General features: G+C 39.8%; 1 protein-coding gene across 3 annotated transcripts in view; it reads right to left on the minus strand.

Annotated features, from left to right (window-relative positions):
* The window catches only part of astn1 (astrotactin 1), a 400,574-nt gene that overhangs the window by 241,212 nt on the left and 142,023 nt on the right, over positions 1 to 17,339 (minus strand). For all 3 annotated transcript variants that reach the window (XM_041992000.1, XM_041991999.1, XM_041992001.1), the window contains one exon: positions 9,878 to 10,028. In XM_041992000.1, the coding sequence (XP_041847934.1) occupies positions 9,878 to 10,028 (151 nt within the window). The remainder of the gene's footprint in view (positions 1 to 9,877; positions 10,029 to 17,339) is intronic.

Consider the following 17,339-nt stretch of genomic DNA (forward strand, 5'->3'; position numbering starts at 1 on the left):
TCTTTCATTTATCATTGCTTGAAGTGACTTCACAAGGAGGGAGGGAGTCACTGGTCTTTGAGGTGGCTCTGCAGTATAAAGCCTTGCGTGTTCACGGTTACACATCCAGCTGAAGGGAACTGTATATTGTAAATTGATATTTCTTATCACTGCTTAAATTTGTTGGTGGCTATGCTAGAGTAGTTTTTGTTCACTGATTATAGGCATGATTTATACAGCAACAGCTTATTTTGTTTCTTTCTAAGAACTCATTTATGCCATTTATCTTTTCAGGAACTCTTACTATGCTTTCTGGAGAAGGTGTCATGAAAGATAATTCATGTTTGAATTATGGAGGATGGATAAATGTTAATAAAGTGGGTAGGTCTGTATCCCACTATACCATCAACACAAACATTGCCAGAGTAAATTGCCTTTTTATATGTGGTTTACTTATGCTATACCCACACTTTGTTAAAAAAAAATGATCAGGCTAGAATGTTATTTTATTTTAGTCGGTGTTCTCAGACCAGACAACAAGTCCTTTTAAACACAAAAAAAGGATTATTTAATTTGACTGTATTCAACTTACTAAGAGGGAAATTTGCATAATCCAAAAATGGTTTTTATTCTAATATAACTGCAAAGCTTTTCCAAACTGTTCTTATCAATCATGCTATGAATAATAACATTTTCAAGATCATATTTAAAGCTTTTCTTTGCTGGGAACAACATTATGGATTTAACTAAAATGAATTACAGTGATTCTGACCTTAGAATCATTTGTGGTTGCATAATTAATCCTTGCAAAGAAAAAAAATGGAATCATTTGCTGTTTCTGTTGTTCCCCATATGACTTTTTTTCTTCTTCTTCTTTTCATACTTTAAAACAGGGGTGTCAAACTCAAATACACAGCAGGGCAAAATGAAAAAACTGGAACAGGTTGAGGGCTGGACTGGTTCAATGTTTATTTAAAACTTTTTTAAAATGATCTTATTACACACAATGAACCTGGAACTAACAGTCTATTAATTACTGCCTATAAAACAGGATTAATCATTAAATAAATGAAAAAAGAAAAAAGTCTTTCCAAGTCTGTTGCATTTATTTCTTACGGCTCTATATGCATTTTTCTTTTTCAGGGTAATTTCAAGTGAAAACAATTTCTACAGGAAGTATATATTACACACACACCTATGTATGTATGTATGTATATATATATATATATATAATTCATTGTAAAAGTTATAGAATCTTATACAGCTACCAACCTGTGATGCCACAATATTAAATTAGAGTAATTTTACTGCCATCATAAATTCTGGGTCATATTCAACATTTTCTTTTTTCCCCCCTTAAAAACTTTAAAAACTCTGGTGCGTTAAGGGTTAATAATTCTTCTACCTCTTGGGGCCTTTGTTTCCTGTTCAGATGTTCAGATGTGTAACTGTCGTGGTGCTTGTTTCAAAGTGTCGTCCTACGTTGTATTAATTTATTCCAGCCTCACTGTCTCCACACAGAAGACACCGCTTTGTTCTTCACATCCACAAACATATTCTCTGTTTTCAAAGTCCACTTTTCATTTAGCCAGTTTTTGGAGAGAATCGTTGTTGACAAAGGTGAGCAGCTCCTTCAGGCTGCTAGACAACGAGCGAGGTATGCACTCGCGGGCCCGTGATTGACGCGGCAATGCGCTGGCAGTGCATTGTGGGACTTGTATTATAGTGGCGTAAGTGCTCTATCAGCGGGCCCGCTCTAATAGTGATTAAATGTGATCATGTGGGCCAAAATTAATTAATTCACGGGCGGGATGTGGCCCATGGGCATTAAGTTTGACACTTATGCTTTAAAAGAAGTCTAAGTCTGGCTTATTGTCATTGTTACGTCCCCCTTTACGTATCCCTTTCAGTGATATTTTTCCGGCCATTATAAATGGCTTAAAACAAGGATCTATGTGGTTACTCCCTCTTTTCACCACTGATTCAGCTTGTTTTATAAAACCAACTTCTTTCTGTACCACGGGGTTTTGTTCTTTCTTAGCCAACAGTCGACAGTTGGCTATTAAATGACCCGGCTTCTGACAGTAAAAGCATTTTCTGTCGTCAGGTTTTCTCACTTTCTCAGTTTCAGTGGTTTTTCTAAATGTGGGTTTGGTTGGAGCCGAAAACACCACTTTGTGAGTGAGCACGTATTCATCGGCTAACGTGGCCGCAGAAGTTATGTTATCCACTCGGTGCTCATTAAGGTGTACCACCAACCCTTCTGGTAAGCGGTTCTTAAACTCTTCAACCAGTATAAGTTCTCTGAGCTTTTCAAAAGTCGTCACATCACAAGACGCACACCAGCGATCGAAGAGCGTGCTCTTCTCTCGCGCATATTCTACAAAAGTTTGAGAAGATTCCTTCTTGTGGGCACGAAACTTCTGTCGGTATGCCTCCGGAACTAGCGCATACGCTTTCAGAACCGTGGCTTTCACGATATCATAATTCTGGCTGGCTGCAAGAGGGAGCGCTGCTACCACCTCCTGAGCTTTACCAGTCAACCGGCATTGTACCAATAATGGCCAGCATTCTTTCGGCCACCGCAGCGCAAGCGCAATGCGCTCAAACGCCGGAAAATAGCAGTCCACATCAGACTCACCAAACACCGGAACAAAAGGAATAAACTTTGCTATGTCATAGGGGGCCGCGGGACTCTGAGACCCTGACGGGGCAGCAGAGATCCACGGCGAGGTGGCCTTGGCCTGGGCATCCAGCTCAACCTGCCGCAAGCGCACAGCTTTGTCGGCTTCAATTTCCAGCTTTCTGATCTCAAACTGGAATTGTCGCTGCTGGGCCTTCTCCTGGGCTTCCATGCGAAGTCTGGCCAGCTTAAGCCTGTGCCGTGCCCCCAACGGGGAAGCACCAGAGCTGCTGTCGAGTGGAAGAGGCTCAAAACGGGGAAGCGTGACAGGTGTCGCAGGCCTATCACCGTCCTCGCTATCCTCCTCCATATCAACCAGATCCAGCTGAGTGCTCTGCTCAGCTTCCTCTCCACCCCCACTGGTGGAGGGAACAGCCTCATCAGGAGAATCCTCCGATTTCCCAGCAACTGCAGGCACCTGAAGCACCTGCCGTTCCACCAAGCCTGCCACCACTAATGACATTAACTCCTTTTTCCGCATTTGTTTCGGCCTTGGAATGTCGTAGTGGTCAGCTACTAAGGCTAAATCATCCTTCCGACACGCCTCCAGACAATCCAGAGTCGGTTCCACTATGAACCGATCCAGATCAAACGGAGTGCGCCGCATAGCCATATCACAAAACTACAATTAACCTTACCTGTACAATGCCAACAAAACTGAGTTCAAAATTACCTACCGTGCCTGAAAAGAGCCACACAAACACGCAGCAGTAAGAGCAACCACTCTCACCACGAGGGGTACTCAAACCACGCGCCACACACACGTATCTAAATCTAATAAAGTGATATACAATAATATATACTATAATATTACAAAAAATCTCCCGGACGAGCCCCCACTATGTTACGTCCCCCTTTACGCCCAGGGGTCAAAAGGACTGTAACACAGGAATGGCCGGACCAAGGGTAAATGAAATACAATAATGTTTATTAACGAAAATGGGTTCCAAAACACAAACAACCCTTAACCGGCAAATAATACAAAATAAACAACTCAAAGTGTCCCTGTCGGGTATTTAACAATTAGTCTTAACTCTACTTAGTAACAAAACAAACAAACAAACCAAAAATGTCCCCAAAACGGGCTACACGCACACAGGCGGACTAATTAACAAACAAAATAAACACACGCTCTCAGGCGGACTTCTATCAAAACAAAACCAAACTCCTAATAAACTAAACACAAAAACCTCCTTCTTTCAGGCAGGGACGGCACTAAAGCTCAGAACACAAAAAGGTATTTATCACTAAACCAAATCGCTAACTCGCACAGAAAAGTCTCTTAAACCACACAATCCACAATCTTTCTCAAACTGGCAGGCATGTGTCCCACAATCCACAGCTGCCCCGAATGATGGTGATGACTCTGTCTTAAAGGAGGCCTCTTCTCCGGATTGGACAGCTTGTTTGGGAAATGAGTGGTAAGGCGGCCAATCAGGGATCAGGGGAGGCGGGTGCTGGGCATCCTCCACTGTCAGCGCCTCCAGCACGTCCTGCAACTCTCTCCTGGCAGGCTGATAAGCCGGCGGGCGTCACAGTCATATTCATGTGTTTGGCTTCAAACTCAGCTATAAGTCCCTTATTTTTTATGAGTGGCTGATGTGCTTTGTGTACATCCTTGACTTTGCCCCTGTTATTTATGTATGTTCAATAAACACTAGCCTGATTCATATGGTTGTTTACTCTCCGAGCACACAACTAAATCCTTCTCCAAACTACAGTGCCATAAAACAGACATAAAACACAATAAAACAGTGGTATTGATCATTATTTTTTTTTCAGCTTTATGTACTAAACTACATACAAGTGTACGAACACACTGCTTGGACGGTGCTCAGCTATCATCCTCATTCCATCTTGGTAGCAATCTGTTCTGTCAACAGCATCCTTGTGTTCTACCGTTTTGCTGAGGAGACAAGTGATGAGACAAAACTAATTAATCTCACAATAATCCTGTGATTATTAAGCTCTCACTTCCAGAGGCGTCACATGCTGCCTCTTCCCGGGAGTGCAATACATCAGCGAGACAGAGCGGGTCAGTCAGTCAGCGCAGACCGCCAGCATCCGCCGACTCTCACAAGAGAAGATATTAAACGCAGACAGGACAGCTACTGGCAGCGCCGAATCAGACAAGGTGTTAATTGATTAGCGTGGAATCACATCGCTGGGGCCCAGCCAGTTTACCACCCTGATTAGACGGATGAGAGGCTCATTTATAAGCTCGACAGTTGCGAGATAATTACTAAAACCCACAGTAATATATGCAATGGCGAGGGAATGCAGTCCTGTAGGGTGGACAGGAGCGGGATCTGTGTCTGTGTGGGTGAAGAACAATAGCTTTACTAACTTGCAGCGATGGTGAAAATTGTTAGAAAATGAGATGATAATGACATGCCTCATTCTAACAAAACACTAATCAATCCACGATTGGCTTAAAGCTTTGGATTTTGAAATCCAAGGAATATTCAGCAAGGATGAACATATTACCAATGGCAGATGATGTCAAATCAATGTGCAAACAAAATAAAATCCTCTCATCTTCTCCATGACTGATAATTGTGTACATCTTTGTAGAAACAAATTTGCAAGGCAAAATTGGGCTTCCCATTTCCTTCACATTGTGCACACAATCTAAGCCTGCTGATGGGAATAGACACAAAGCATGCTAAGGAAGCCAGTTTTACTTCACCTGTAGGAAACTGATAAGTGTAAATTATAATGTAGCTCAAACTTGCGTTCCTTTGAAAACAAACATAAAAAAAACAGACGGAATAACAGAGAAAAACAAAAGAGAAAGCTTAAGTATGAGCGAGCAGAAGCTGTGCAGATACTCAGAGTACATCAGATAAAAAGGGATAAAAAAGTTTGATTGATGGCAGTAAATGCAGGGGTTATCTTCCACAATAGGAATTGCTACAAGTCTGGTTGTAGTTGATACCATAGAGCCTCCTTTGTTGTGAGAAAATATAAAGTCACAAACTGTGTCCATATATATTGTTCTGACTCACTTCATAATGGTAAGATTTGTTTTATTTCCGGTAACATTTTTTCAGTCTTTCCAGTCACAAAATTCAGAATTTTTCTATTTAGATGCATTTATTTTACATGTTATCAGTTGCAGATGCAAATCAGCTTGTATGAACTACACTCGTTAAATCCTCTTCCATTATTTATTAACTAATCTCCTAATGATTACTTTTTATTTAGAGCTAATTTAAAATCCAGACTTGCACATCTGTTAAAGCGAGATGAGAACTGGAGTCTTAGCTGATGTTTTAAATCACTATAGATCTTTCATATACAGTTTTTAACGTTTTTCAAGATTAAGGTTTTACTTAGTAGGAGAAAAAAAAAGGAAAAATCAGAACGAAAATTAAGTTGAAATGCAAAAGCAGTGTGTGAAAAAGTTAAGCACAACCCAGGATTTCATAGCTTAAAGAAACCACTTTTAGCATCAATAACCCAAGTTAATCACATCTTGCACAACGTTTTGCTTATTATCATAGAAGAATCTCGTCCCACTTTGCTTGACAACCTCACTTCAGTTCATTTAGGTTTGCAGTAATTCATGAATGAATAATTCTCTTCATGTCCCTTTACAGGATGTTGATCAGGTTGAGGTCTACACTCTGGCTGGCTCATTACAACACCTTAATTGTTTGTTTATTTTTTTTTTCCACCATTCTGTTGCAGATTTTTTGATGTGTTTTGAATCATTGTTCAATAGGACAAGCCATACTTGTTCAGACTTTGTTTAACCACTATGTCAAAAACTCTAATTAGCATGCTAGCTGAGTGCTGTAGAATCTGGGCTGTTGTTCTTGATTTACTTATTTTGCTATTTTTCTCAGCGTTGACCTTGGGCTGGCAAAAATATACCCCCTTCTTGCTGTAATACAGACAGTAAAACTGTGTTTCCTACACTTATTCACAGTGAGTATGACACATGTGATAATGACAAAATAATTTAACATCATCTGACAGGTACATTTAGCTGTGAGGTCATGTTGGATTTTCAAAACCTCTCTGCAGACTAATTTCTATAAATAACTGACTGAAATGCTTGTCAAAAACAGGGCAAACAGTAAAAAGCAAAAATTTTTAAAATGTCGCTCCTAAATTACAGTTTTCAGATGATGTACTGGCATTAATAAAACCAGCAAATATTGGATCCATTTTAAGACATAATGCATCTCAGATAATACAGCAATGACAGGAACATTCAGCTCGTTTAGGTGTGTGCATTCGTGCGATGAAGTTCTCAGGAGGACTAGTCTGACTGGTCCTTGCAGGAAAGCAAGTGTTTCCATCTTCACCTCCGGGTTTTCCAGGGGTTGACAGTAAAAACTATTGTTATAAGAAGCATCAAACTGTTAGAAATACATTATACTTACAAGTATGTGGATCAGCACGCTAACCTGTCATGGTGCTCTGATAATTACTATTTCCATCTGGTTGTTCAGCTCCTTCTCAGCAGACATCTACTGCAGCATCAAAAACTGATTCACTTTTTTAAGGTCAATTTCTGCATCATCTCAGCTCTGTGAACATTAAGAATCTTTAGATCTTTATGAGGCTATATTCAACGTGAAGAAATTGGATTTTCTTTTTTTCTTTTTCATAATGCTTCAGGCAAGGATTTGCGACTCAAAGCAAGATCAAAAATAAACAAAAACACAATATTCTAGATACAAAGATGCTAAATATGAGCTGCCAAAGAATTGTGCATTAAGAAAAAAATGGCAACAAAATTTAAGGACATTTCTTGTGTTTCTCCACATGAGAGTAATAAAAAAGTAAAGAATTTTAATTAAGCAAAACATATCTGAATGCCAGTGAGACTTCAGAACCCTGGCTAAAAATATCCAGTCTGTTATCTGCAAAACTGGAAATTGGATGGATGTGTCACTACAAATATTTTTGTGCAATGTTGTTCCAACTGAGAGGAATCCTTCCTTTTACAGAATTCTCCAAATGCTCCAAATACATGGGGCGCCCTCTACACATGTATGCAGATGCACCGATATGTCACATCACAACTAAATGGGTTAGAGTAGTTTCAGGATTAACATCGCTCACAATCCTTTACAGCTAATAATGTTAACAAGTAAGAACTACTTGACGGAGTCTGACAACTGAACATCTTGCTCATCCCACAAAGTCCTCACGAGAAAGTGAAATAAGCAGTGATGTTTTAAACATTTTAAACTGCAACACGTGTGTGTATGTGTGTGACGTACTTATAACTTGTCAGTATCTTACCAAACAGAAAATCAGGGAGGAATTCTGACCAGGCACTGAAGCTTACAGCTTGTCGTAATGAGGCCACGACAGACCCAGCAGACTTGTTGGATAGCTCACACTTTGGCATTAGTTTTGAAAAGATTTAAAGGGTGGTAAGTGTTTATGTTTTTCAAATATTCTTACTCATTTTATTGCCTCACAGATTGTATTTTGGGATTATACTGACCAAATTGTCAGCCAGAGTTGATAAGCAGTTGATCAACCACCGTGCATGCAGCAAAACACACAGCAAAACAAAGTAAACAACCGTCTGATGCTAAATAACTTAAAGGTTTAAGATGCGGTCCATTTCTATTCTGAGTTTAGCTTAGTTCAAGTTTCTTCGGTGCTTCTCCCAACTGAAAGCAGGAAGGGAGGTGATTCTTTGATTCAGGGAATTTGCAGCTGAATGACAACAAACCTAAATGGCTTGTTAAACTGTTTAAAAAAAAAAAAAAGCGAAAGCAAACATAGTCCATGACATATTTCGAAACATATCTGTAGCTGGTGCTGCAAGCCGTTGTCAGCTGAGCTGTTAGCACTTTGGTCTCGGGTGTAAAATTGCATCCTTAACATTACGTAACAATGGGCTGCTGTGAAGTACGGTGCATACACTCATAAAACTTGGCGTCATTAACTTCTCGTCAGGTTCAGACTAAAATAAACCAATGCAATTATCATACTTTATATTTACTTGAAGGTGCTAGTTTTTAACCATCACCTTTACCTCTTAATATCACATCGATTCTTCTGACACAAAAACTGCCGGCTGTTGTGTAATGACTGTATTGAGATGTAATATAGAATTCTTTTGGTGAATTAATCATAATTTCATAAAAACTGCCATGTTTCAGGATGATAAATCAAACTTAGAAAAACTGCCTGGCAAAGCAAAAATAACCCGATGTGCCAGACAGTTTGTTATATAGAACAGTCAAGAAACACAACATTGATAAATGATTGAGAAAGAGCTTCCACTTAGAGAAAGTAAAGTAATAAATACTAAGCAAGTAATTTAATGAACAATCTGAATATCGCAGCATATTACAGACAAGCTTCACCCAATAATGTTCAAACGCACATAAACGCTTGGATGCTTGGAAAGGAACAACCTTGCTCTAATTTACAAATGAAGAATTCTCCCATTAAAATCATCTCACAAGCTGTTCCCCTCTTCTTGAAAAGCATCACATGAGATAAGCATGGTGCATAGCATAAATAGCATCCAGACCACCTGAAAGGCTCAACTCAAGTGGATCACAGCACTTGAAAAGAAATTAAATTGTTGGGGGGGATGGTGGCTGACAGCTTATCTGCAGAAATGGGGGCTGGAGGGTTTACGAGAAGCAAAACACTAGCAGAAGGCACTAAGATTCTGCAAATAACAAGAGCGGTAAAGCTGAGGTCCTAAACAGATGGAGACGAAAACAAACCTGGCTGGTATGCTTCCTGGTTGCTAAGCACCACCTGGAGGTAATGAATGTGTTGTCGCTCTAAGAGACATGTGAGACAAGAGGGAGAGTCGCAATGTCTATTCAGAAACATCAGAGAGCAGGTCTGCTATGTGTCCTTAATGTGGGTCACTGTGGCCTGCAGCAGATATGGCCATGAATACTTATACAGGTAGACAGACTAAAACACTGATGACCACAACATGATATTCAAGAAGAATTAGAGTTGGATAACCTTTAGTAAAGTGTCTGCGCATGTCGGTAAAAATATAAAAAAAAACCTACTGGAGGTAAAGGCAATAGTATGCTCTTGTGTTGCATCAATCATCAGATGAAGTGGGTAAGCTTTACGGCATGTAGCAATACTTTGAATTAGATTTTTATTTTTTTGTCCTGAGCCTGGAAAAGGTCATTTTTTTTGCCACTGATTCTGGCAAGTTGCGGCTTCCAGGAAGAGTTTTATTAAATAAAGATGACTCACCACACATCCAGTGGAATCGAGCTTTCGGTCAGATATGCAGCGGAAGTTGCGGCTGCAGCCTCCGTTGTCTTTGCTGCAGTCTCTGACGGGTCCAAAAGAGTCCAGGAGAACCTCCAAGGAGTCAAAGGACGAACTGATCATCAGCTCCTCCCTGCATAATTGTAAAAAGTGACAGCAAATGGCAATTATGTTAACTTCACAGGGGTAGTTGGGTGTCATTGGAGGCATTATCTGCAACACAAATAACCACTCCTACATATTTTACTTTCAGTCTCAAGCTCAAAAGCAATTTATTTAGCACATTTTCTATGAAAATTTAGATTTTGTCAATGTATATTTTTGACAGTGCAGAGACAATACTGTCTGGTTAACTTTGATAAATTTAGGATTATTAAGCTTATAATACAGGGTGTGCAGAATTATTAGGCAAGTTGTATTTTTGAGGATTCATTTTATTATAGAACAACAACTATGTTCGCAATGAACACAAAAGACTCATAAATATCAAAGCTGAATATTTTTGGAAGTTGGAGTGGGGCTTTCTTAGTTTTCGTATCTTAGGAGGATATCTGTGTGTGCAGGTGACTATTACTGTGCATAATTATTAGGCAACTTAACAAAAACCAAATATATACCCATTTCACTTATTTATTTTCAACAGGGAAACCAATATAACAACTCAAAATTTACAAATATACATTTCTGGCATTCAAAAACAAAACAAAAACAAATCAGTGACCAATATAACCACCTTTCTTTGCGAGGACACTCAAAAGCCTGCCATCCATAGATTCTGTCAGTGTCTTGATCTGTTCACGATCAACATTGCGTGCAGCAGCAACCACAGCCTCCCAGACACTGTTCAGAGAGGTGTACTGTTTTCCCTCCCTGTAGATCTCACATTTGATGAGGGACCACAGGTTCTCTATGGGGTTAAGATCAGGTGAACAAGGAGGCCATGTCATTATTTTTTCTTCTTTTAGACCTTTTCTGGCCAGCCACGCAGTGGAGTACTTGGATGCGTGTGATGGAGCATTGTCCTGCATGAAAATCATGTTTTTCTTGCTGACTTCTTCCTGTACCACTGCTTGAAGAAGGTGTCTTCCAGAAACTGGCAGTAGGACTGGGAGTTGAGCTTGACTCCATCCTCAACCCGAAAAGGTCCCACAAGCTCATCTTTGATGATACCAGCCCATACCAGTATCCCACCTCCACCTTGCTGGCGTCTGACTAGGAGTGGAGCTCTCTGTCCTGTACTGATCCAGCCATGGGCCCATCCATCAAGACTCACTCTCATTTCATCAGTCCATAAAACCTTAGAAAAATCAGTCTTATGATATTTCTTGGCCCAGTCTTGACGTTTTATCTTGTGTGTCTTGTTCAGTGGTGGTCGTTTTTCAGCCTTCCTTACCTTGGCCATGTCCCTGAGTATTGCACACCTTGTGCTTCTTGGCACTCCAGTGATGTTGCAGCTCTGAAATATGGCAAAACTGGTGGCCAATGGCATCTTGGCAGCTTCACGCTTGATTTTCCTCAGTTCATGGGCAGTTATTTTGCGCCTTGTTTTTTCAACACGCTTCTTGCGACCCTGTTGACTATTTTGAATGAAACGCTTGATTGTTCGATGATAATGCCTCAAAAGCTTGGCAATTTTAAGAGTGCTGCATCCCTCTGCAAGACATCTCACTATTTTTGACTTTTCCGAGTCAGTCAAATCTCTCTTCTGACCCATTTTGCCAAAGGAATGGAAGTTGCCTAATATTTATGCACACCTGATATAGGGTGTTGATGTCATTAGACCACACCCCTTCTCATTACAGAGATGCACATCACCTGATATGCTTAATTGGTAGTAGGCTTTCAAGCCTGTACCGGTTGGAGTAGAACAACATGCATAAAGAGGATGATGTGATCAAAATACTCATTTGCCTAATAATTCTGCACACACTGTATGTCCAATTTATGTTTGCATGGAAGATGTATGGCAGAAAACTGAGGTGGAGTGAAACTAAGTTTTTCGTTTTACATCGAAGTGCAATGAAAAAAGTGTCAACTTTCAATTAAAAAAGGGAAGTGTTTTTACTGCATCTCTGTGGCATTTTGAGCAAACCAGGTTAAAAACGTTTCACAAAGACCTGAAAGAATTGTGTCAACTAGGGGGAAAAAAGAGTTATATTAAGTCTACTTCAAATAACCTTCACAGAATGATAAATTTAAGAGCTTTAGTCAGAACATTGATTTTTGTCTGCATATTCAGCACAATATGCATTTTTGGACAATAAACAGCTCACAATGCCTTCAATTTATAATTTTCCTTTCATATCCGCAAGGTCTAACAAATATGTTGTACAAGATAATGGCTCTTAATTGAATCTTAATGGAATTGCATTGATTTACTGTCAGGAATATGCAATTATTGCATTAGTACTGAGACGTTATTTTACATTTAAGACATTTCTTTATATTATGTTTCAATGTGTCTTGAGAAACCAGTGTTTCAGCTTTCTGCTTTGAAAGATTTTCTGATATCTTGCTTTCAGGGGATATTTTTCAAGATATTCTGTCTTGACAGTTATGAAGACCTGCAAGTTTTATTTATTCTAGGAAAACAGCATAAGATGTAAAGCAATGTATCATTATGTGAGCAACCCCCTAAGGTGATTTATGAATTTATTGTTTCTTACCATGAACCTCTTGCAAAGTCAATAAGTGATGATCAAATGGAGGAACAACTGTATAAATATGAGATCATGTTTGTTAAGATCAATAGTAAAGAAAAAGAAGAAAACCTCAGATTTGATCTAAATCAAAGTTCTTTATGCTGATAACTTGTAATGAAGAACTTGTGTAACTTTTGCTACCGTGAACCATAAACCTTGCTTTCATTGTATATATATATATATATATATATATATATATGTACATAGAATGCAAACTATTTTTCCTGCCAGAAAAGAAAAACAGGTTTTCTTCCATTTTAAAGTTAACTTGATGATCTTAAAACCTGCTTAGAACAACTATGTTGTAGTCTTCAGCACCTTTTCCCCACATGCCCAAGTTAGAAAATAGTTCCCATGTGTTCAGATTGAGACTTTGTCAAGTCCAAGGCAAGACAGAAAGGTACTGGAGTTCATTCCAGCCAGCAGTCATCATACTCAAAAACAAGTCATCTTCTTCTTCATATTCAAATAAATTATTATTGATTTTATATAAAAAACAATTGATAAAACACCCTGCTACAACACTGAAATTTCCCTCTGGGATAAATAAAGTATTTTCTCATTCATTCATTCATTCATTTATATTCATTTAATTTTTCATGATCTCTTACAAAGCAATTTCTCTTAAAATAGCATGTTGCCATTTATTTTGAAGGGCTCAATCGAACAGAGCCACACAAAGGTGTGAATGCTTGATCGCAATGTCACGGAGTCAGGACACATCCACGTACTGTCTGCAACACAATTTCCCAGTAAGTATCCAACAGGGAAGAAAGGACAGTCTGGATTCTTAGTATCAAGCCTTCAGAATAAAATTCTGGCATTTAAATTCAAATCTGAGCTCTGAAACAGAAAAACAAAGTAAACATATATGAGCAGTTAGAAAAACAGAAAGAAAAGACAAAAGGACAAAAAGAAAAAAAATGGAAGAAAATGATTAAATATCTTAAAAAAAAAAAATAAAATTATACTACCCTGAGATTTAAACTGTCTCAAAGTCAAATGACCCTCCATTATTTGTCTATAGTAAATCCGATCACATCTGTCTTTGTTAGTTTCTAAGCTTCTAAGAATTCTATCTACTGTGTCATATTTTTTACCTGTTTGGACACTCCAACCAATGAAATCCTTGACCCAGAGGCAAGACTCTATAACAGAGCGTCTAAGATCCCCCACAGCCTTCCTTGCTGGACTCACACTGTTCTGCTCTGTCACTGTCCAATGCACCAACCTTTCAGAACTTTGTACTACGTCATGGGACTAAATTGTATTTCCACCTGCTCAACAGATGCCCATCTGCAGCGTTAGCTGCCTTACTGCTGTTTTTGTCCCAATTTTGCCTCTTACTGACCTCGGGCGGCAAATGCCCCATCATCGTGAGATTTCCCTGTACAATTATCATTTGGTCTGAGGTGTGTTACAAGCCGATTTGTCTCGATAATTCGCTCCGAAACGGATTGTAGCCGTCTGAGGAACGCCGACGATTCGTGAATTCTGAGTGCGTGGTTGGTGGTATGGAATGTAATCAATCAGAGAGCGAGCTGTCTGGGGAATAAGGAAGTACATAAAGTCTGTTCACGCCGTCTCCAGTCTGTTATTTTTTTTCATTTCTGTATTTGTCTGTTAACAAAAGTTCAAAGACCACCATCATTCCCTCGTCCCATATGTCCTCTTTCATGCTGTGTGTTGTGTTTTCCGGTTGTTGCTTTGTTTCTTCTTCTTTGTCGGTTGTTGCTATGACGACATTTGTTTAGTTCGGAAGACTAGATTGTAGATTAGTTGCGGGACAGTATCGTCATGTGTGTGTTGTTCTGTGATTACATTTTTGGAGCACACCACACACAGTATGGTCAAAACTGATTGTTTTATCTTCATGTGTGAGGTCTCGACCAGATAAAAAAATCTCATAAGATTAAAAAAAAATCGTTATGTGTGTACCAGGGTTTAACCCCAGATCTGATTGCTCAACCAGATCAGTAACAAATAGACCACTACCACTCGTTAGGAACTGTTATGGACAATTATCTTTCTTTTATGTGCTGACCAAAAGCCGGAACAGTGAGCATCACATCAGGACTATAACATCACCAGGACTGTTTAAAACCACTTCCAACCGCCATTTGATGGACATTTATTGCTATGACCACTGATGTGGGCCCCACAGCCTCCTTCAATCATTGTTATTTCTCTCTGTAGGATTGTGTGATATTTCAGCCTTTGAAGCTGTGTTGTGTGTCTATTTTTCTGCAGAGCAGGAACATGCTAAAATTCACTTTTTCCTGAATCAGGCCAGATTGATTTAATTATTTCCTGTATAAAATAAATAAATAAATTAAAACTGTGTATAGCTAAAGTATATACATATATTCATGTCACCATAGTATTTTCTGTCAGTCTCAATTTTTACTCTGCCTGGTTCATCACAGCATGGTTTGGATATAAGTATGACTGTCCATGTTTTAAAATTAAACACCCAAGTATAATTACATTTATGTTTTTCCTTCTGCACGAAACATGCTTTTGAAAAAAGCATGACAACAATCAAAGCATGACAGTACATGGTACTTTCACCAAGATTACATTAAACACCTGAGCATTTGTTTAATAGTGTAGCTGTGTAGCTGTTGTAGTTAAAGTTGAAAGAAGAGTGTGATCTAAGTCATATGATACATTTCAACCTATAATTAGAAAAAAAACCATAGGCCATTTCTTCTTGACACCAGCTAATCACAGTAAGAACATCAGGACTCGTTTATCTGTCTATAAAAGAAAAGCAATGTTGCAACTAATGATCAGACATTGGGGGGGTGGATGGCTTGAAAGCAGGGTAAATCAGCATGCCTCAAGAAAGTGAAACAGTGTTTCCTTGAGGTGCCAGGGGAAAACGCTCAACAGATCAGACAAATATGAGTTATTTACAAAGCATTCTAAATAAAGCTGCCACATGAAAATAAACTGCAGAAAAATCAGAGTTGAAACTGAAGTGTGTGAACACAGAGAAAAACAAATATGCTAAATGTTGCTGAAAAATGGAAGCATTTACTGTAAAGGTGATGAAACACACTACAGTAGTAAATAACACAGAAAATAGGAGGCTATGACTACAGAAATAGTATTTTGTGTAACACTAAGTTGACCCTGCTTGAACAAAAAGTTATCTTTGGTAGTCTTCTGAGTATTTTTAAAAATTGTAGGTTATGAATCTTGAATTAAAAATTATTTAGATAAGTTAAAATGATCTACAAATACAAATTAATATTTTTTTTTACTTTTTTTCCCTTCTTCACTTCATATTGTTTTCTCCCATCAGAAATACCCAACTAGAATTTGTCTGCAGAACACAGCTAGTGGTGAGGCATCGAAGTCAGGCTTAGGAAGTTGCAGACTGGTGTTAGTCTTAGTGGTGTAATGCATTGACTCTTGTCACTAAGCAGTCTTACTCAAAGATGCATGACTGTATTCTCTCTACCAGCATGGAAGATGAGGAAGATAGGGAGAGCAGTGTCAGATCAGTACCAGGTTCATGTACAGTAACTTATTTCAATAAATTTGCAAGTACATAAAAGCCTGTAATGTTTTTTCCACACTATAATTAAACATAGGTGGCGGTTTCACCCCCTCTGCAAAGTGCCCTTTTTAAAAAACTGAGCACCTGCCCCTCAAAATGTCTGTGCACGCCACTGCCTAATGCCACCAGAGGGTCACCATCCAGAGGGAAGTTTGCTTCCCTCTACACTTACATCCCCAGATCCCTCTTCTTTCCCACTCTCTTTTTCTCTCTCTCTCACACACACACACACCCACACACACATACACGCGTAAGGACTTTGGAGGCTTGCACACCATGCAGGGTGGAGCGGAGGGGGCCATTTAAGTGGCCTCCTCGGCTGCACCCTGTGGCAACTCGCCTCTTAGTTTTAACTGCACTTAGACACCAAAACACAAGAAACACAAGAAACACAAACAACATCTTAGGGGGGGCGTGCCATCTAGTGCATGGCGGGTGGGGCCACTAAGGTGGCTGCGCTCCCAGCACAATGCGGTCACTGCCCCTCAATTTTGACTGCAAACACACACTTCATAAACAGGAGGTGCTCTCACACCCCTGTTAACCACGGGTGTGGCAGGGGGTGGGAAGAGGGAAGTGGTTGCCCTGGGATCCGGAACCCGGTTTGACTGCAGTGATGGGCTGCTGGTTCTAGGGGGTGCCCGGTCTGCCGCATCTGGATGTAGTGGGGGTTTGGCTGGGGGTGGTGGTGTAGACCGGGTTTGGGGCTCACTGTCTTCTCGTCCGCCTGGGACTGTGTGATAGTGAGTGCTTATGGGTACAGCGCAGGGGAGGGTGTGAGTGAGGGGTTATATGGGGTGGAGGTTGGAGTAGATGGTTCCCGGGGTGTGTGGCTGGAACATCGGGGTGGGTGCTGGCCCACGCCGGGTGGTTGTCTCGCGGGCCCTGGTTCTCCTAGGCATGGTGCGGGCCCTCTATCTTTGGGGGGGTGGAGTCATCATTTGGTTATCATTTAAGAACTCTTAATCACTGGCTGCTCTGTTTTCCTGTAAAAGCCGTAGGAAATTTTCTAGTGTGTTTATGTACAAATTTAGCAGTTTTTTCTCTGGTGATAGTGTGCATTGAAGGGTTGCTGCCTTCTGTCTGTGGTGTTTTTGCCCTACTCTTTCTTCTTCCTTCTTTCCCCTTTGCTTCTTTTTGCTGTCTTCCTTCTTTTTCTGTCCCCTCCGTTCAG

Source organism: Melanotaenia boesemani, chromosome 8 (genome assembly GCF_017639745.1).
Source record: "Melanotaenia boesemani isolate fMelBoe1 chromosome 8, fMelBoe1.pri, whole genome shotgun sequence".
Taxonomy (NCBI): Eukaryota; Metazoa; Chordata; class Actinopteri; order Atheriniformes; family Melanotaeniidae; genus Melanotaenia; species Melanotaenia boesemani.